At 28.8% G+C, this 19,308-nt stretch overlaps 3 protein-coding genes across 8 annotated transcripts in view; 1 reads left to right on the top strand and 2 right to left on the bottom strand.

The window, feature by feature from the left end:
• Positions 1-556: 556 nt before the first annotated feature.
• LOC123265857 (probable myosin light chain kinase DDB_G0279831) lies at positions 557-9,681 on the bottom strand. 2 transcript variants are annotated; one of them, XM_044729798.1, is made up of 9 exons: positions 9,092-9,681; positions 7,745-7,909; positions 7,146-7,354; positions 5,443-5,613; positions 4,429-5,368; positions 1,294-2,035; positions 1,036-1,202; positions 910-946; positions 557-809 (listed from the first exon to the last, which is right to left on the bottom strand). In XM_044729798.1, the coding sequence occupies exons 3-9, from the start codon at positions 7,326-7,328 to the stop codon at positions 797-799; spliced, it is 2,253 nt and encodes a 750-aa protein (XP_044585733.1). In that variant the 5' UTR covers positions 7,329-7,354; positions 7,745-7,909; positions 9,092-9,681; the 3' UTR covers positions 557-796. The 2 variants fall into 2 exon arrangements, with proteins under 2 accessions (XP_044585733.1, XP_044585734.1); XM_044729799.1 differs by lacking the exon at positions 7,745-7,909.
• Positions 9,682-9,826: 145 nt separating this feature from the next.
• Positions 9,827-19,308, bottom strand: part of LOC123265868 (probable cytosolic iron-sulfur protein assembly protein Ciao1) — a 69,417-nt gene continuing 59,935 nt past the window's right edge. For 3 of the 5 annotated variants that reach the window (XM_044729822.1, XM_044729820.1, XM_044729821.1), the window contains 4 exons: positions 14,189-14,509; positions 11,246-11,354; positions 10,992-11,156; positions 9,827-10,126 (listed from right to left, as the gene is read on the bottom strand). In XM_044729822.1, coding sequence (XP_044585757.1) covers positions 9,858-10,126; positions 10,992-11,156; positions 11,246-11,354; positions 14,189-14,497 — 852 coding nt within the window. In that variant the 5' untranslated portion in view covers positions 14,498-14,509 and the 3' untranslated portion in view covers positions 9,827-9,857. Of the gene's footprint in view, positions 10,127-10,991; positions 11,157-11,245; positions 11,355-14,188; positions 14,510-18,460; positions 19,083-19,308 lie in introns of those variants that run through there. The other 2 variants (XM_044729819.1, XM_044729818.1) reach the window with 1 other exon arrangement.
• Positions 14,826-16,524, top strand: LOC123265877. Its single transcript, XM_044729843.1, has 2 exons — positions 14,826-15,665; positions 16,385-16,524. The coding sequence occupies exon 1, from the start codon at positions 15,147-15,149 to the stop codon at positions 15,660-15,662; it is 516 nt and encodes a 171-aa protein (XP_044585778.1). The 5' UTR covers positions 14,826-15,146; the 3' UTR covers positions 15,663-15,665; positions 16,385-16,524.

The raw sequence follows: 19,308 nt of genomic DNA, 5'->3' as shown, positions 1-19,308 counted from the left end.
GATGATAAATATTAACAAGTGATGATTTTTTTTCGTTATTAATGAACAAAAATAATTAATTGAATGGTGTTGACTCGAATTTTTATTTTATAGCATTTATTAGATATTTTTAGTAATTATTTAATAAATAGTTCATTAATAAATGAGTAAAATGTTTGTATAAAAAATTTACGTATTTATCTAAAAATGTTTCATCGAAATAATATTTAAAAGAAGGAAAAAAAAAAAATGTGAATAATTATTAAGAAACCTATGTCACCTCCTACACGTACGTCCGTATTTTTTGTCGCGTTGGTGCTTGTAATTGATTTTTAAATTTAAAAATTAATTATAAGATACGCCGCATACTTGTCCAATGAAAAAAAAAAAAATATAAAAAAAAAAAAGTAAAACCTATTGTGAAAAATTATATGTATGATATATGTATATCTTGGTTGCTGCACTTATACTTATAAAGTATTGTATATAGATAATAATAATGTATTTTTACATATCATTGGCTTTCTTGAGAAAAAAAGATAAAAAAGAAAAAAAAACAAAAACTAACGTGTAAATCTTCTTGATAACTTATATGAAATATTTCTATATAAAATAATTAAATTAAAGGTCTTACAATTGTTAATTAATCATCATTAATCTTTTTCTAATGTCATTTCATTAAGTCTTATATAAAAGCGTTAACAACTGTTTTTAATTATTTAATAACTCGCATTAATTTAGCATTAATTATTGATGTAATAACGAATTCATTTTATTGCTGAATTTTTAAATCCACGCAAAACGAAATATTGAGCATTTATTTCCAGTGGCTGAAACAAAGAATTTTAAATATATAAATAAAAAAAACTTATTTAAGTACAAATTATAAATAGAATAAATTAAGAAAAAATAACAAAGTTATTATTTTACCTCGTTTGTATTTCTTTGTTAGTCTGAGAAATTGAGCCTGCAAAATTAAAATATAAATAATTATAATGATAATAATAAATATACAATAACGTATGTTACAAATAAGGTAAAAAGGATTATTTTTACCTTTATGTTTCGAGTTACTCGGACGACTGGTTTTGTTACCACAGATGAGATCATTGATGTACCGTGGTGGGGTTTTAGTATCTCTTCCCTTGGTTGGCTTGGATAATTTTTCATTCTTCATGTTATAAACCGCGGTGCGATAAATAACTTCCATAGGTTTCTTCGGTCTGCAGACATTAACCAGATAAATACATAAATAAAATAAATATTTAATTATGACCTCAACCTACAAGTCTCAAATGAATAAAGAAAAATTACCTTGATCCGGTTTTTATATCTGATCTCTTTGACTCATTCGTAGGACTTGACTTCCGTTGAAATTTACCGGTATCAGTACTACTATTATTACTACTATTACTGTTATTATTACTATTACTATTACTGTAATTAATTTTTTTAATAACTTTAGCTTTCGTCAAATCCCGCGGATATTTTCCAATAGATCCGCTCCACGTAGCGAACCGTGTCGTAGTTACCGGAGATCGCTTGCCCAATTTGTTAGAAATTTTAAATGAATTTTTTTTATCAACACTGGTCTTGGCAATTGCGGCCTCTGACTCAGACGCAGACTTTTCTGGTGGCTCGTAATTTTCGTAGATCGGCGTTCGATTACCTCTGAATACGTTTATATAAACGGGATCTTTAAAGTCTTTATTTTTTTCTTTTTCTTTGTCTTTGCTAAATCTTTTAGTCAGGGAATTTTTACTCGTATCACTTTTAACACTCGACGCACGCTTCAATCCGCTAGATTTATTTCTTCGCAGCAATGAAGACGTGAATCTATTTAAGTCATCAGCGGGTTTTTTAATCTTTGGAACATTATCTTCGACACGTGCAATTGTTGATTCATGAGTTGTAACGATAGTTGAAAGAACACGGTTATTATCTGCGTCTTTTGTTACTATGTTATTGTCAACTTGGTCGATGTTTCTACGTGATATTACTTCAGATACTACTTTTGGTGACGACAACTCTTTTGATTTTTTCAATTCTTCATTATCTGGTGTAAAAAATAAAAATAATTATCAATTATCTGTATAATTAAGAGAATATGGAATAGTTTTGTCTCCGGCGTATTTATATGATGAAATGAGTTTTAAATTAAATTTAAGGTAAAAGACCTAGTTATTGACACTTGAAATTTTATTCTAATTAAAAAAATAAAATGTTTTCAAAAAACCAATTGTCTTAAAATTTATAATTCAAAAATTATATTTACTAATTCATCAGAGTTGATTTGTTTTTTTTTTTTTTTTTTTTTTTTAATTAAATTAAAATTGCAAGTGTCAATAACTAGGCCAGTGTCAATAACTGGGTCTTTTATCTTAGTATCATTGGGAAAGTCTTGAGCTGAATTAGAGCTTTTTCAATGTTCCATATGCTTTTTAGCAATAGTTAATTTATTATGATAAGTTTTCGAAGGTGACCATCTGTTTTTTCTAATGCAAAAATTTCTCGTGATAAAAATTCTTAGCAATAATTACTTGTACAATATTTTCTTAAAGGTTTTACTTCTCATTGTCGAAATTCATTTGGTATTTGTAACGTTCTCACTAAGTTTAAAAATATTACAATTAAATTTTGTTTTAAAAATTACAATTGCTTGAATAAAATTCATCTTCAGCGAAGTAACGGAAATCGCTTCCGATAAGAAAATCGCTGGGCTCTAGTCTAAACATCGTGAAAGCTAGACTCCGACGACTTCTCTAGGGTAACTTGAGATACAACGTTGCCGATTTAATTAATTGCTATAATTCTTTGTACTCTGGATGCAAATCCAGAGCAGTCAGCCCAAGGCAAATTATTAAGTTTTACAATATATATTAACTAACAAAATTCTGATGATTCATTCAAAATTAAAACCTTTATAAAATAAGTTAACAATTAAGAGAGCTGCGCAACGGGCCCAATTGAGGTCTATTGACACCCCAATGAGGCCAACCTGGAGAATAAATAATAAAATCATTTAATTGAAAAAACTAAATTTTTCAAAACGTTACAGCATTATTTTCTTAACTGGGTTAAGCACACATAAAAAATATGATAAAAGTGCACAACACGGGAAAGAAATTTTTGAGCGATAATTTTTTGCATGAGAAATTTTTATCATTAGAAATTATTACGGATTAATTAAGACACAGAGCCGTTTTCGAAGTAGTTCGAAATAGATTTGAATTTCACGATAAACTTCATTTATTTATTTATTTTGTTTTGTACATGTGAATGTGGGTATAGGTCAAAAATTAATTTATATAATTAAAAGACTAAGAAAAATTTTGTAACGGGTATATCTTTATCGTAAATTGGGTTTGATATTTTTACAGTGATATTAATTTATGATTTGAATAATTGAGAGAGTAAGGAAAATTTTGTGACGATTATATTATTATTTTGAAAGGAATTTTTATAGTTAAATTTGGTATCATCAAAAAAAACTTGATAAAAATTAGTTCCTTTTGGTTTTATATATTTTTTAATAGTCAAGTTTTTGGAGGAGTTTTAAATAGTTTGTTGGTTCTCTAAATTTGTTTCGTTACATTTGTCCATTAAATTATTTATGATTGATCCCGTTATAGTACTATTATTTTTTAAATATATTTAAAAAGTACTTAAACTATGTATAGTATGATTAAAAAAATCATCAAGATAAAGTTTTCTTACACTGAAAAAAAAATTCTTGATTGGAAGGAAAATTATCTTGGCTCAAGAAAATATTAAGGAAAATTGAAAATTTCTTGAATGAAATCAAAGTTTTTTAAGTCAAGAAAATTTCTTCTTACTCCAAAATAACTTTTGTATTCTTTAAAATTTTCTTGGTGCAAGAAGTTTGTTTTTTCTGTGTATTCATAATCCGTAAATCTCGGCAGTCACATAGTGACTGCAGATTGTCAGTTTATATATATATATATATATATATATATATATATATATATATATATATATAAATAAATAGTTGTGCATTAGTCTCGCTAAAACTCAAGAACTACTGGACCGATTTCAACAATTTTCTTTTTGTTTTGTTCGTTATAGTTCAGGGATGGTTTTGAAAGAATAAAATTTTTGGAAAACCCGAGAGTTGAGCTAAGGAAATCAACAGATTTAAAATTGTTAACCGCCTATCTTCTTTATACATGGACAAAAAGAAAATTTCATAAATTCAGTGTTTATTTTTCGGGATATTGATTTTCAGGCGATAATGAGAAGCAAGTTTCATTTAATAACTTGACAAAATTCTAACCGCACTTCATACAATCAGTATTTATTCTTTATCAAAGTAGATTAGAGTTTAAAGATTGATAATCGCTGATCAAAAGGTGTAATAAAATATATTGTAGGTGATACGAAGTTCACCAGATCAGCTAGTAATAAATAAAAATAAAATAATAATGTTACCTCTGACATTGATCATCGTCGTATGAATTTTACCATCCCGTTCAGGTGTCCAAAATTTTTTGGTCTCTAAATCAACGACTGAATAAGCGCCAGTATCGTCCAATATTTTATTATGTTTAACATCAGGTGGGTTTTCTTTAATTATCATCCGCCGAGGATAACTACCTTGTCCAGACGAGTAATTATGATTCCTTTTACGTCGACGAAAACGGTTAGTCGGCGGTGGCTTACCATCAGTCTCAACAATATTAACTTTACCCGAATCTGCTGCAAAATGTATTTCAGTCTTACAAAATCCAACTTTTTTAATACGTCCCGGCAATGTTTCATCACCAGAAGAATTTGTCTTGTTTTTAACATTTAAATTATTATCAAATGTCTTGATATCTTCTTCTTCGGTAATAGGCGACGATCGGAGAGTGACAATGCTTTTTTTATTCCTTGGATCATCTTGATATTTGTCTGGGTTTATTAAATTAACTACCGTAACTGCTGGCCTGTTTGTGCGTGGCGACGATTGAATCGAAGGTTTTCTCAACGATCCGTAGTTTGATTTATCACCGATAATTACAGATGTATTACCGGTAGTTGCTGATGACAGTGGAGAATAAATTCCACTTGAGATATTTTTTCTTTCGTCACTACTACTTGATGATATTGAAATAACACTCGGTGAAATTTGTAACGATCTTCTATTTTTACAATCTCGTGTAAAAGAATCCGCATTTTTAGTCGATCCACCAGTACTTAATATCGATAAATCATCATCGGAATTACTTCGTTTAATAAGTGCACATTTTTTAAATATATCGTCATTATTTATTGTATTTTTAATGCCCGATAATTCGGTATCGCGTTCTAGTTCCGCATGAATATCACGCAAAGATGGAAGCTTCCAATTATCTATTTTTAATTCTTCTAATCTACTCAACCTATCACTCTGGAACATATTTTTTATTAAAAGATTTATTTATAATTAATAAGTAATTAAATCACTTAATCATTAAAACTTACCGGAGGTAAAATACTTTCAATAACATCGGTAACTTTCGAAGATGACCATTGTGATGCACGTACAACTTGTACAGATCTTCCTGGTTCTTTACTTTGGAATATTTCAACTTGTCTATGGGCTTTTTGCGTTACGCTACCATCAACAGAATTACGTTCGCGTTGGTCTGTTACCTGTTAAATAATTTTAGGCTAATTTAATTATTACCGCTTTGGTTGGTCCAAATTACCGTAAAATTTACAGTGGAACATTAAAAGTTTAAACTACCGCGATTTTCAGTAATTTCCTTTACTTTTTACAGGTAATTTATCATAAATCATAACATGCAATTACATTAAAATTAGCAGTCACTTGACCATTTTTTAGTCTTATTTAACAACCAAATTTGTTCCGAAAAATTATTTTTTGAATTGGATTTTTAATTTTTCCGTATCAATTTTTTTGCCATAGTTTGTTTGTCACAAAAATTAAAAAAATTATTCTAAATTAATTTCCATTTACATAAAAAATTTTTTAAATTTACAGTACACTTACTTTATTTTAATAAAATTACCAATGAAAATTAAATTAGCCGACATCTGAAAATTCTTATAATTTTTTTTTACCGAAGAGATTATTACAGAAAAATTAAAAGAAAAAATTTCACATAGAGAAGATTTGAAAAATTATATGTGCAATTTTTTTTAAGTATTTTTTTACTTGTAATTTAATTGTTGAAAGAAAAAAACAAAAATTGTTTAGAGTTGGTTAATTTTAGCATAAAAAATTACCATAATTATTGTAAAATTTTTTAAAATTATGTATGTTAACTATTTAATTATAAATAGTTTTTTAATTATAGCTTGCTAACTATTTTTCCAATCATGTCCCGAAATTAAAAAAAATCGAGTTTTGAGATTATGTCAAAATACCTTTATTAAATTGTTGCACGGTAGTTTATCCGTAACCTAAGAAATTTGTGCTAGAACTAAACAAACACCTGACAATTTTCAAGATTTTTTTCAGTAAATGAATAAATCATTATCAAGACAATAACAAAATCAAATTGTAGGAATTTTTACTGTACTGTGTGGTAAATTTTATGTAACGTTTTAAAATTCTACTACTGCAGCGCCACTGAGTCAAACAAGCCTGATATTTATGATACTGAAATTAGCTGTCAATTTTTTTAAAGTTAGCAGCTGACCATTTTTTAATTTTATTCAAGAGAAAAATTTTTTCTGAAAAATTATTAAAAAAAAATTGTATTTTTAATATTTCTTAATTGCATGACATTCAAGTTAGCAGTCACTTGATAATTGTTTTTAACAAACAAATTTGTTCCGAAAAATAATTTTTAAAAAATAGCATTTTTAATTTTTTTAAATTTCTACATGTCAATTTTTTTTGCCATAATTTATTCGTTAAAAAAATTATTGAAAATTAATAAATATCTGCTAAATTAATTTTCATTTTAATTTATACATGTCAATTTTTTTTCTATAATTTATTCGACGCAAAAATTCTTAAAACTATAAAATATCTGCTAAACTAATTTTCATTAAAAAAAATGTCCACGAATAATTTTTTTTCATTTTTACGTGGAATTTTTTTATTAAATTTTTTTCATAATAATTTAATAGCTCTAAAATTATAAAAAAAATTTCTGTCTGTTAACTTCAGTGCTTTCTGATATTAAAAAAAAAAAATATATTTAAAAAATTACTTTGCCATAAGATCGGGCCGCGTCATCATTTTTGGTCTTCCATCGTCCCGTTTCAATCCTGGCACGCTCTAACATTCCAGTAAGCCGATCAATCCTGGACCATTCTCTAATTTCTTCATTTTTAAAGGGAGTTCCGTCATCACCAAATCTTCCTGGTGACAAAACGACTTCCATCTTCATCATTTAATTAAAAAAAATGACTGGTCAATCTGCAATAAAATAAATAATATTAAAAACAATGAATCAATAATATACAAGCTTGTGCTTATGAATAATTAATTTAAATCTCGGTAATAAATTAATAACCAAGTGACAATAGCGATGAGATTTTATAGACAATCAACGCCTCGCGATTTATGTAAACGTGTCGTACAACGTGGGAAGAGACACTACAGAGTAGGTAATAAACTAATAACACTTTTGTTAAGATTTTTTTAAGAATAATTTTAAAAATCGAGTAGGCGAAGAGCAGACGGGTCCTCAAGGACGCGGATGTTGAGTCGCCCCCGCAAGACCTAAAGACCGTCCTCGAGTTTATTTTTCTTCTTATCTCCTTTTTTATTTCTTTGTTGACTTGTATAGTACTAACTCGTACTCACATGTTTTATCTTTATCTTCTTCTTCTCTTTTATTCCTCGACTCCTTGAGCCATGTAGCCTCAACACGACTATTTTCTTCAGCAAAAAATAAAATCCCTTCTACGGTGAAAAATTTATCCATTGGTTCCGCTTTCAAAGCGGGGGTTAACGAACTCGGATCTAAATCTGATATAGCCATATATATTTAACACTATAAACATGTTCAGTAAATTTACCTACAATTTACACGTTATTTAATTGTTCGCTTACAAAAAAAAAAAAAAAAAAGAAATCATACTGAGTTACTTTTACTTTTTTTTTTTGTAAGCTTTACATTACTTTTGTTTGTTTTTAAAACTTTCACGATTTTCTTTCAAGGTAATTTATAATGTAACGTAATTTAAACGCGTAGTCAATTAACGTTCCTGAACATATTAATTTGTTTCACTGAATTCATTATTTCACCACTCACATAATTAACATAAACATAAAAAATAAATTTATAAAATCCGGTAATAATAAAAAATAAAAAAAAAAATATTTGATACAATTTTATTATCTTGAATTGGTTAAATTTTAATTAATAGCTCTGTAGAAAGTGAATTAACGCGTGCGATAAATTAATAGTTATTTTGTAATTACATAATATCCTTTCCTGTAATTAAATTTATTTTCAAGTACATGAAATTAAAAAATTTAATAACAATAGAACGAAAAGATATGTAATGAATAATTGAGCTGTTTTGATAAAATAATTATTTAAATAGCACGAAGAAATAAAATAAAACAAAGAAGGTAATGATTACATCTGTATTTAAAATAATTCAAATGGCATTGTCAATTGCCGTGGGATTGGTCACTGTCTATCTAATGTAATAAGAATAAGTAATAGAATAAATGTATATGTTAGAGTAAACGACAGTTTAAAGCCGGTTACAGTTTCGAGGGCACTCGTGTAAATCGTAGGTGGGGTTTTAATAATTCTTGTACTTGCACTGATAGAAGGATTTGTTTATAGTTAAAAATATTTGTTAATATTTAACAAATCATTTATTAGAAGCCATTTTTTTAGTCCTTAATAAATATTTCTTAATATTTAAAAAGATTTATTAATATTTAATAAATGAATTTTAGATTTATTAAATACTAAAAAATATTTGTTTAATATTAAAAGTTATCTCTAATAAATGATTTGTTAACAAATATTATTTAATAAAAATAAATCCTTCTATCAGTGTGATATCGTTATTTAGCTTTTATCTGAGCAATTACAATATTTGTTTGAAACTTATCACCAAATATGTACTGTAAAAAAATAAAATTCATGACAAATAATGACGTAATAACGTTTAAAAAATCTCTACACACCTGTAGAAAAAATTTGTCGAGTAATCTAGTGAAGAGAGGCTCAAAGCGCCCACAGGACCAACACACGCACGAACTTAAGTCTGGTTCTTTTATGACTGTTGCTTCCGAATAAGGCCTTTCTTTCTTGACTCGTGTGCAATCAATCGGAAACCGGTTGAGGACATGGACATATATCTGACACAATTTTCACAGTCGTTACAGTTTTTTATGCGTTTGTTGCATTACCGTACAATTACTACCTTTTACAATTTATAATTTTAAACTATCATTTAGCTAAATAATAATATTAATCAATTTAATATTAATTTGATTGATTACTTAAAATAAAATGAAAATTAATAACTAAATAGATTAGTTGTCAAGTAGAATAGATTAGTTAATAAAGAACAGAGCACCAGTAAAGTACTCCCGTTCGCCTCAAGCGCGGATCTTTCACTGAAGCCGGAGGGAGTTTGCTTGTTTGTAATAAAGCTACAGTTGAATACGGACCCACGTTGATAAAAAATATAAATAAGCGACTACTCCACTCCGTTCTCTTCCTCTACTACTGCTCCGTTGTCTTCCTCTTCGGCTTAGCCAACTACTTCTTCATCCTTTAGCTTCTCAATTACATTATGCTAATTTATGCGCGTGTATTATGGAAGCTGAATAGGTTTGAAAATCTTCTGAAAGATTAGGAAATTATTATATTGGGAAATCGAGTTATTACCATTATTATTGTTTTTTAAATTAAAATATTGTTGGCATGACATCATGTTTATTGATGTTAAACAGTTATAAGTGGATCAGTGTCCATTTTAGATACATTTATATCAACGGAATCGCTCAGTGATTTATGGAGAATATTAGCGAACTCTTTCAAAAAACCACGCTCGGAGTCTGAATGATTGGTGAGGATCACTACTGTGTCGTTGTGGACAGCGTCCAAAATATCGTGATGCAGCATCTCACCGGTTACAAAAAGATCCGCTTTTACGTTTTTCAGCACAGATGCTCCCGAGCCAGCGCAAACTGCCACGGTCTTGATTAATTTGTCTGAAAATTTTTATTTAATACAAGTTAAAAAAAGACCATTTGGCAGCCGAAATGGAAGTAGATTTCTCGAATAAAAAAAACATATTTTTTTTGAAATAATATTAATAATATACAACTTCTGTTACAAGAAAACAATGACATCAAAACGAATGCAAAAGTAAAATTTCATTAAATCTGTCTGATAAAGTAGGTAATTTTTGACCTAGACTGATAGTGAGGTATGCAAAAATTAAAGTTTATTTAATTAGCTTTCAAATGCAATTTACAAAAATTTCACAAGTTATCGCATTCATTAGTTATTTTGCAAAGAAACAGTAAAATTGCCAATTTTTAAGAATTTGGAAGAATTAAAATTTCTGTCATTCCTAAACTATTTAATTAAAAAAAATATCTAAGTATGCAAATTAAAGCTTGCTTAATAAGCTTTTAGATGCAATTTATATAAATTTGATAGAATATCGCATTTAATTGTTATTGCACGGAAATACGATAAAAGTGAAAATTTTTGCGATTTTTGAAAATTTTTGAATTGCTCTCATTTCTAAACTAATCGACAGATTTGGCTCATCTTAGAACTTAACCTCAGAAATCGTCCTAAGAATGAGTATGTTACGTTTTATTGAGATCCGTATAGAATTGCGGGAGTTACAGAAGAGAAAATGCCAATTATATCGTATATATAAACTTTTGAACCATATGCATTTTCTGAATTCGCTTGACGAGCTGAGTCGAAATATAGCAAAATTTTTCAAAAGATCCGTCATGAGGACCAATGCAATAGTTAGATTTCTATGAAATCTACTAAAAATAATTTTATTAAATTTTCATTGATCTTGAAATCTAGTTTAAATTTATTGATACACACCTGGACTATGGACACGTGCGAGACGGACATAATTAAGATTAATCCGACGCTTAACAAGATTTACAGCTTCTTGATCGGTTATGGGACTGGTTAGAGTGCAGAATCTGCCCATCCCATTGTTTGCGTCAACTGAATTCGGCTCTATAGGTATACTTGTTTTGATATCTATAAATAAATTATTGTTTATAATTAGTTGTGTAATTTTTTGAATTTAATTTAAATTAATTAGTTTGTAAATTTTTATAGATGGATACCAAATGCACCAGCCAGCCAGTCATTGACTCCACCACGGATTGAATCGAAGCTGGTATGAGGAGAGTACAGAGCGATTTTATTCTCAATACATTTTAAAGCAATGCGTTCCTGAAAAGATAACATATTTTAAATAATTCAAGAAAATTTTACGTCATCTGTATGATTAAGAGAATAAGATATATTTTGTCTCTGGCGTATTTAAATTAAATTTAGTATAATTGGAAAGGCCTTGAATTTTTAATGTTAAGTTTTTGGAAGAGTTTTCAATAATTTGTTGGTCACATTTGTCCATTAAATTATTTATAATTGATCCTGTGATAGCAATATAATTTTTTTATTTCAAAAGCACCCAAACTATTTATAGTGATTAGAAATATCAAAAAATTAAGCCAAAGTTTTCTTATCCATAATCCGTAAATTTTGGCAGTCACATAGTGACTGCAGGTTGATAGTTATTATTAATTTAATAGTTATTATTTATTTTTACTTCTGGTCTACATTCTATAAAGGTCCGTGGCACCTGTGCATAGACACCAGAAAAATATAATAATATTTAATAGGATTTACATCAAGTTAAATAATAATTAGCTAATGCAATGTACAAAGTATAAAGTTTTCCTAAGATTAATCATACAATAGTCTGCAATATAATACAATATCTTAATTTATCGTTCAATAGATCTAATCCACTTCCCAAAATTCTTGCTTAATAACCTCTTTTTACAATCAAGAGCTTTTAGATTATTACGAAGTAGATTGAAATATTTTATTGCCACCAAAAACGCATTTTTGGTACTTAAAGTTTTGTTAATTTTTGGTAAAGTTATTTGTCTACACTGATAGAAGAATTTATTTGTATTAAATAATATTTGTTAATAGGTAACAAATCATTTATTAGAGACCACTTTTTAGTATTAAACAAATATTTCTTAGTATTTAAAATGATTTGTTTGTATTTAATAAATCTGATATTCATTTATTAAATATTAATAAATCTTTTTAAATACTAAGAAATATTTGTTAAGAACTAACAAATGGCTCTTAATAAATGATTTGTTAAATATTAACAAATCTTTTTAACTATAAACAAATCCTTCTATCAGTGTATTTCGTGTATTTATCAACCCGAGTACATTAATTTACACTCAAGAAAATAATAAGTTAGCGAATTCACAACAAAATACTGGTTGATTTTTAAAGGTACTAATATTTAATTTTACTTATCAATTTATTCTGTAAATTTACAATAGGTTTCATCGTATTATCATACGTATTACCCCAAGCAATGATTCGATAGTTTATGGGTGATTCTCTGTAAAGATGTTTTTTGCTGTCCCAGGCATTTTTTTATTGGAAAAATTGTTATTTTGTTACTAAAAAAAATTTTTTACGAAAGTAAAAAAAAATTTCTATTTGGAGCATTGAAAACTAAAATGAAATAAATTTTAGTTTTTTTGCTATAAATTCGTAAACCACCGAAATAATAGTCCCCTGAGCTGTCCCATTCCCAAAATTGAAACTTTAAGATTAAATTTTAAGTTATTCGTCCATAATATATCATTTTGTGCATAATGTTTATAAACTTAATTAGTTAACTAATAATCTTCTTCAATAAAAAGTACCGAAAATTAATTTGTTTCATTAAATTCATTAAACCAAAGTTTGTCCCAGGCCTTTTAAGAACAGTCCCCTGCCAGAAGTCCAAAGCCTAAAAAAAAAAATCCAGCCTACTATTTTATGTTCTGTAAGGTTTATTAGGACCTAACTAGCCTTGAGTTAATAACTATAGGCTTGTTAGCGCTTTATTGCCATTTTATTTAGGGTCAAAACACCGTTTGTGCCGGAAACATGTGTCTGGGCCACAAGATACTCAGTCCCCTGGCAATTATTTTTATTTATAATTTATTTGTAAGATTGGATCCATGAGTCTTCTCATAATATTATTAAAAGACTCTATTATTCTAATAAATGTAAATATTCATTGAGAACTTGAGAAGTTGAATGCATTGAAATAGTTTGCTTGATTTTTCTCAATTTGATAAAAAAAAAAAACAGTCCCCTGGCGAACAGTCCAAGGTCATGTTATATGGCAAAAGACACACAAATGTCGAAAAAACAAAAATTAAATTGGCTGTTTATTAATTATCATTAAGCTGATAGTTGTGTAGCCCTTGTTAATTTTTTTTCTAATAAAATCAAAAATAATTTGGTCGGACAATTTTGTACAAATTTAAGACGTCTTTACAGAGAATCACCCTTATAACACTTTCAAAAAGACCATGATATATTGTTTTCAGTATAGATGAGTGTAGCCAATTACTTAATTTATAGAATGAAAAAGTGAAATACTTGACTTTTTTCATCAGCTCAGTTATATGCTTGTTCCATTTCATATGACAGTCATAAATTACCCTTAAATATTTACAGTTTTCTATTCCTTTCAGGTTTCTATCTTTAATAAACAAATGAAAATTTGTAGAAACACTATCAATATAGCTTCCGAAAGTAATGTATGTAGATTTATCAATATTAAGCGTAAGCTGATTGCCTTTTTTAAATTCAGGTATTGAGTTTAAAAAAAAAAATTTGTTACCAAAAATAAATTCAAGTAAAAACTATAACAAAAAAACATCCATAAGTTAATTAAGAATCAGAACACGTTTTAAATTTGATACGGTGAATGTGATTATACGGTTATTATTCATAATTATCGGTTATTACGAATAATTTCTGATCGTTCTGGCTACAGTACTTAATTCGTTATATTTACCATGTATTATTCATAATCCCGAGCCGAAGGTAAATGTGATGAGTTTATCTATTATTATAAAACGAATCATGGTGAAGTAAATTAAAAGAAGGAATTACTGTATTATATCTTTCTAATTCTCTATCATAGTTTCAAAATAATTTAGTTTAATTATTTAAAATTATTAAATTACCTTCCACGCATCAGTAGTAAGTCGTTTTAGTGGTGCAAATATCGGCGGATGATACGAAACAATCAGATCAGTTTTATGATCAATAGCTTCCTGCATGACTCTCTCAGTTAAATCATTAGTAAGTAGGATACGTGATACATTTTTAGGCTCTGATGGCTCAATAAGCAAACCCACGTTGTCCCATGACGCAGCTAATGATTTATCAGCAAAGTTATTCAATGCCTGGATAACTTTTTGTAATGGTAAACCGGTTGTTCCTGACATACTACGCGTTAGTATTAAACTATTTACCAGTTGACGTTGTATCATCTAAAATCAGACCTAAAAACAATATTTAATTAATGTAAATATATAACAATGTATTTATTACTTTGTACTTAAATAATTTATTATTATATATTAATAGCATGAGCCGTGCGCTACTCGCCGATAATATTTTTGCAATAAAATCACATTAAAATAAAATTAAAATAAAAATTACACACAAATAATTTGTACACTAACACTGATATATAATTATTAAATACAAAATATATAAAAAAAGAAGTAAATATATCAGTGAAGTTAATAACAAATAAAATTAAGGGGGGAAATACGTGTAGAGGCTTGAAAAAATTCAAAATTTTTTTTTTTCATAAATCGCTTGTAAAACTATTGAAAAATATACAGTTAAAATTTCAGGTCAAAATTATTATTCGTTCAAAAGTTACAAGCGATTTAGTAAGTGCGCTCGGTACAGCGCCCGAGAACATAATTACCTGAACGGAGCGGTCGGTTAGGGTCGAGTAGGTAGTCATTCATATACTTCCAAGTTGACAGAAGTTTTAATAAAAAAATTAAGCACTTACTATGGACTAGCAATTAGGAGAAATGTAAATAGCGTTGAAGACATGAAAAATGAGATATTGGCAACTTATTTCCATATGATATCAATAGATGATAATCCACAACATGACAAATGTCCAAAGGGTTAGATAGCTGGTGTAAGTGGAACGAAGCTAAAGCTCTGGGGACAGAACCTCCAAAACATCCAACACCTTTGCATCCTGACGTTCAAAAAGCGATTTTTCCAATTTATCAGGATTTATCCCGGGTAGATTTATTGGAGAGATGTTTAGGAGGCCATACTCAAAATGCTAATGAAAGTTTTAATTCAACTATTTGGCGTATGGCCCCTAAACATTTGCATAGTGGTTTAAAAACTATTGAAATTGCTGCATACTTGGCTGCTTGCTTATTCAATGAAGGCAGTTCAAGTATTTTATTAGTCATGAACGAGTTAGGTCTCATCGTTGGGAACAATAGCTTCAATCACGCACAACAATCCGACAGTCAGCGCGTAACCCGTCAGAATCGACGCAGCTCCTTGGACAGTAAAGAAGCCCGAAAAGCACGAAAAGAAAAGCTACAAGCTCAAAATGAAGCATATGAAGCTGAAGAAGGCTTACAATATGGTGCTGGAATAGCTGATTAATTGGTAAGTTGTTTCAATTCGTTTAATACAACTTTATATTAACCTTTTGGCACCGTGGCTTTATTTACCAGTAACAATTTATCGAAACAAAAATTTTTGATAAAAAATTTATCATACAAAAATTTCTCACATGCAAAAAATTCTCACTCAAAAATTTCTTGATTAAAAAAATTCTCACAGAGCAAAAAATTATCATTTAAAAGTTTCTCAAATATTTTATTTTCACTTTATCATTAAAAATTCATAATTAAATAAATATTAATTTTAATAATAATTAATAATACCAAATAAATTTTGACAATGAGAAATATTGCCTTTGTGAAAATATCGAACAAGAAATTATTGCTGATAATTTATGTCGCGAGAAATTATTGCATGAGAAAAAGAGACGGTCACCTTAACTTTTCATCACTTATTTTTTAAACGCGTTTTTCTCGAAACTAGTTTTTCGAACTAGTGTACACTCTAGCTTAAAAGTTTTTAACCAATCATCTTCAAATTTAGTATATTATTTCTTTACATAATTGTGCTGAATATGAACCTCAATCAGAAGCAATTTTTCATTTTAACTAATTTTTTATACTAAACAATAAACAAAAAGGTAAAAACATGACTTACTTTCACAGCCGTCAAAAATGAAAATTTTTTTTTTTTTTCTTTAAAATGAGGTTCATATAGAAGATACATGTCTAAAAGTTATAATTTTCATGCATTGATTTCAGATAAAAATTATGGCCTCCATGATGTACACCAGTTGCGAAGTCGGACGACAACCTACGAGATGTATCAGCTGATATCTTTACTACTTTTTAAGTTTTATTCTTGTAAATGTAAATTTTTACTCTTCAATATATGTATAAAATAACCCAAAAGTTTGAATAAATAATATTAATTTTTTATACCTTTAAATAATTGATTAAAATCTGCTCGAAAACGGCCATCTACACGTATTTCCCCCCTTAATGAAAATAATCTCGAACGCTTACTACCTTTATAATGTTTACTACTACCCCCTTCCCCCATAGATGACCCAATAGAAATCTTCATAGAAACTCCATAGAGACCCCATTACAACCTCGCCCTAAACAACGCTCCCATAACAACAGTTACCTAGCAACCGTTTCTTAGCAACAAGGCTTCACATCTTACCAAACCAACTTTTTATTTGGAGAATATAGATAGATAGATAGATAATTAGGGTTTATTCGATCCTGAAGCCTTGGCTCCCTCAGGACCATCAAGATACAATTTTTTACAGTGATTCGGACGTATACATAATTTTAAATATTTAGAATGTTATGACAATTGATATTAATATTAATCAAGATATTTTAAGACCTACAGATTGTATATATAAGTTAAAATTTATGCCATGTTAGGTCAAGTGACTGACTAGTGGATCTAATTCAAGCCCAAATATAGATGGTCCATCTTCCCTTTTGTTCGAGAGCTATATTCTCTCTTCCCATTAGTTCGATGGAAATCCATGGAACTTGAATACTAGTAAAGCTGGAAGCTTGTGGTATCTGTTCGAGTTATAAAGATGTTAATTAAGTGAAATATAGTGAAAGAAAATTGAATAAGAGTAAAGACAGACTTTGAAAAAATAAATGGGGTTGGTTACCAAGCCAGGAATCGAACCTGGATCTCCCTGAAGGGGAAGATGGACCATGCATCTTTGGGCTTGAATTAGATCCACTAGTCACTTGACCTAACATGGCATAAACTTCAACTTATATATTAATATTAATGTTAATGTTAACAGCGATAATTTATAGTAAGTGGATAGTAATAACGTATCAAAGTTCTATAATTCATTATTGTTCATTTTCTATCAAGAAGTTAAAGCAAACGTTTCGAAATTCATCAAAGCTTCAAGCTGCTACTACTTCAGCAGGCAACGAGTTCCAAACTTGTATGCCGTGAATGAGAAACGAGTCGTTGTTATAGATCATAGTTCTTGCCTGTGGCAATCGCAAGTAATCCTGCTTTACATCTCCTCTACGTATCACAACCGGTAAAAAATTCTAAGTTTGAGCTGAATAGCTGCTGATAGTTCTGATAAATTTTTTTGTAGAATAAACAAGCAATAAAATAGTCGCTTCTAGTGCTGAGTTTTAGCCAGCCTAGCTATTTGTAGTATGGGATTACATGTTCGAACTTGGGTACTTTGTAAATATAATGTAATTATGTTTAATTTTGTATTCCTTCTGGTTCGATGTAAAGGTGTGTAACACCTCTATAGAATCACTACCAGAAGTAAAATGATAATTAAATAAATAAATAAGTAAATAAAAATATAAAATTTACTTAATCTACTTTAAGCCGTCAGCACTAACGTTATAAGCATTTTGCTCACGCTCGATTTAAAACAATGAAAACTTTTTTTTTTTAAATGGAAAGGGTAGATGAAATTTTTTCTGCCTTCGAGTAATTTTACCTATTTTCAAATTATGAACTTTTGAAATGCTTTAAGATCATATATATTTTTTAAAAAAATATTTTTCCCATGCGCGTCGGAAATTGTGAGCATTCTTCTCATCACGAGATTATAGGTGTAACAAAAAAAAATTTACTTTCGTTAACGTTCGGGCTAGTTCGTGTATCTTCGTAACTGTATAGCTGCCCGGCCGCATGCAGATTAAACGTGAGCAAATCTCTCATCACGAGAGTAAAGATTACCGAAAAGTTCACGTGAGTGCTGACGGGTTAAAGTAAGTAATTATTGAGGATATGAAATAAAATAAACATTTTAATTAATAAAATTTTGCCTTATATTAATAAAATCTGTACATTATTTTTCGCTTATAAATTTTAAGTATAATTTATATTTATAAATTAATAATAAAATAACTGATTGAATTAAATAATTTAATCACTGTAGAACCATATTTTGACTTTTCCGTCATCACCAGCAGACGCAAGCTGTCCAGCAAACACTGGATTCCATTGTACGGAATTAACGTCCTGCGTGTGGGCAGTTTCATGCGAGCAAACTAAATTGAATGTAGGTTGATTAATATCTGAATCACTTTCTTCGCGAAATATCCTTATCGTATCATCGCCGCAGGCTGTTACTATTAATCCAGTCTTTTTGCACCAGTCAACATCATAAACAGTTCTGGTATGATAGCCGGACAGAGTACAGACACACTTCCATACGGGATTGTTGTCAGGTGTTGGTATTCCAGCATTATTATCCGGCTTATATTCCTGCCAAATTTTTACTGTTTGATCATCGCTACAGGTTACCAGACGCGTACCGGTTGAGTCGAATGATAAGCTCCAAACAGTTGATGTGTGTGACGATAAAGTTGCAAAACAAAACCAATCATTGTCGGCTGGATCTTCTTTAAATAATTTAACCGTGTTGTCGTAACTTGCTGAAGCTACTACGTCTTCATGAGGATGCCAGCGAACCTGTAGTTTAATTTTGTTAAATATTAGATAATTAAATATGGTTTTAAATCGAAATATTTATTGGAAGAAAATCTCCGTGTTAATTATTATAAAGTATTTTACTTGATACTTTTTTGGAAATATTTCTTGTCGCAGATAAACAAAGTGTTGATAAAAAAAAATATATAATATAACGGAAAAGAATATATAAAAGAAAAAATACTGATAATATAAATAATAATTCACA

This window comes from Cotesia glomerata, linkage group LG5, assembly GCF_020080835.1.
Source record: "Cotesia glomerata isolate CgM1 linkage group LG5, MPM_Cglom_v2.3, whole genome shotgun sequence".
In the NCBI taxonomy this organism is placed as follows: domain Eukaryota; kingdom Metazoa; phylum Arthropoda; class Insecta; order Hymenoptera; family Braconidae; genus Cotesia; species Cotesia glomerata.
The sequence above is the reverse complement of the archived record's forward strand: the minus strand, read 5'-3'. Positions and strand labels throughout refer to the sequence as shown.

Bases quoted from the DNA above. Each gene is read 5' to 3' on its own strand.
- LOC123265857 (XM_044729798.1), bottom strand. From the start codon at position 7,328: ATGATGAAGATGGAAGTCGTTTTGTCACCAGGAAGATTTGGTGATGAC. The intron at 2,036-4,428 runs GTAACATTATTA...TTTTTACACCAG, and splicing joins GACGATGATCAATGTCAGAG to ATAATGAAGAATTGAAAAAA. The intron at 1,203-1,293 runs GTAATTTTTCTT...TAATGTCTGCAG, and splicing joins GATATAAAAACCGGATCAAG to ACCGAAGAAACCTATGGAAG.
- LOC123265877 (XM_044729843.1), top strand. From the start codon at position 15,147: ATGTCCAAAGGGTTAGATAGCTGGTGTAAGTGGAACGAAGCTAAAGCT.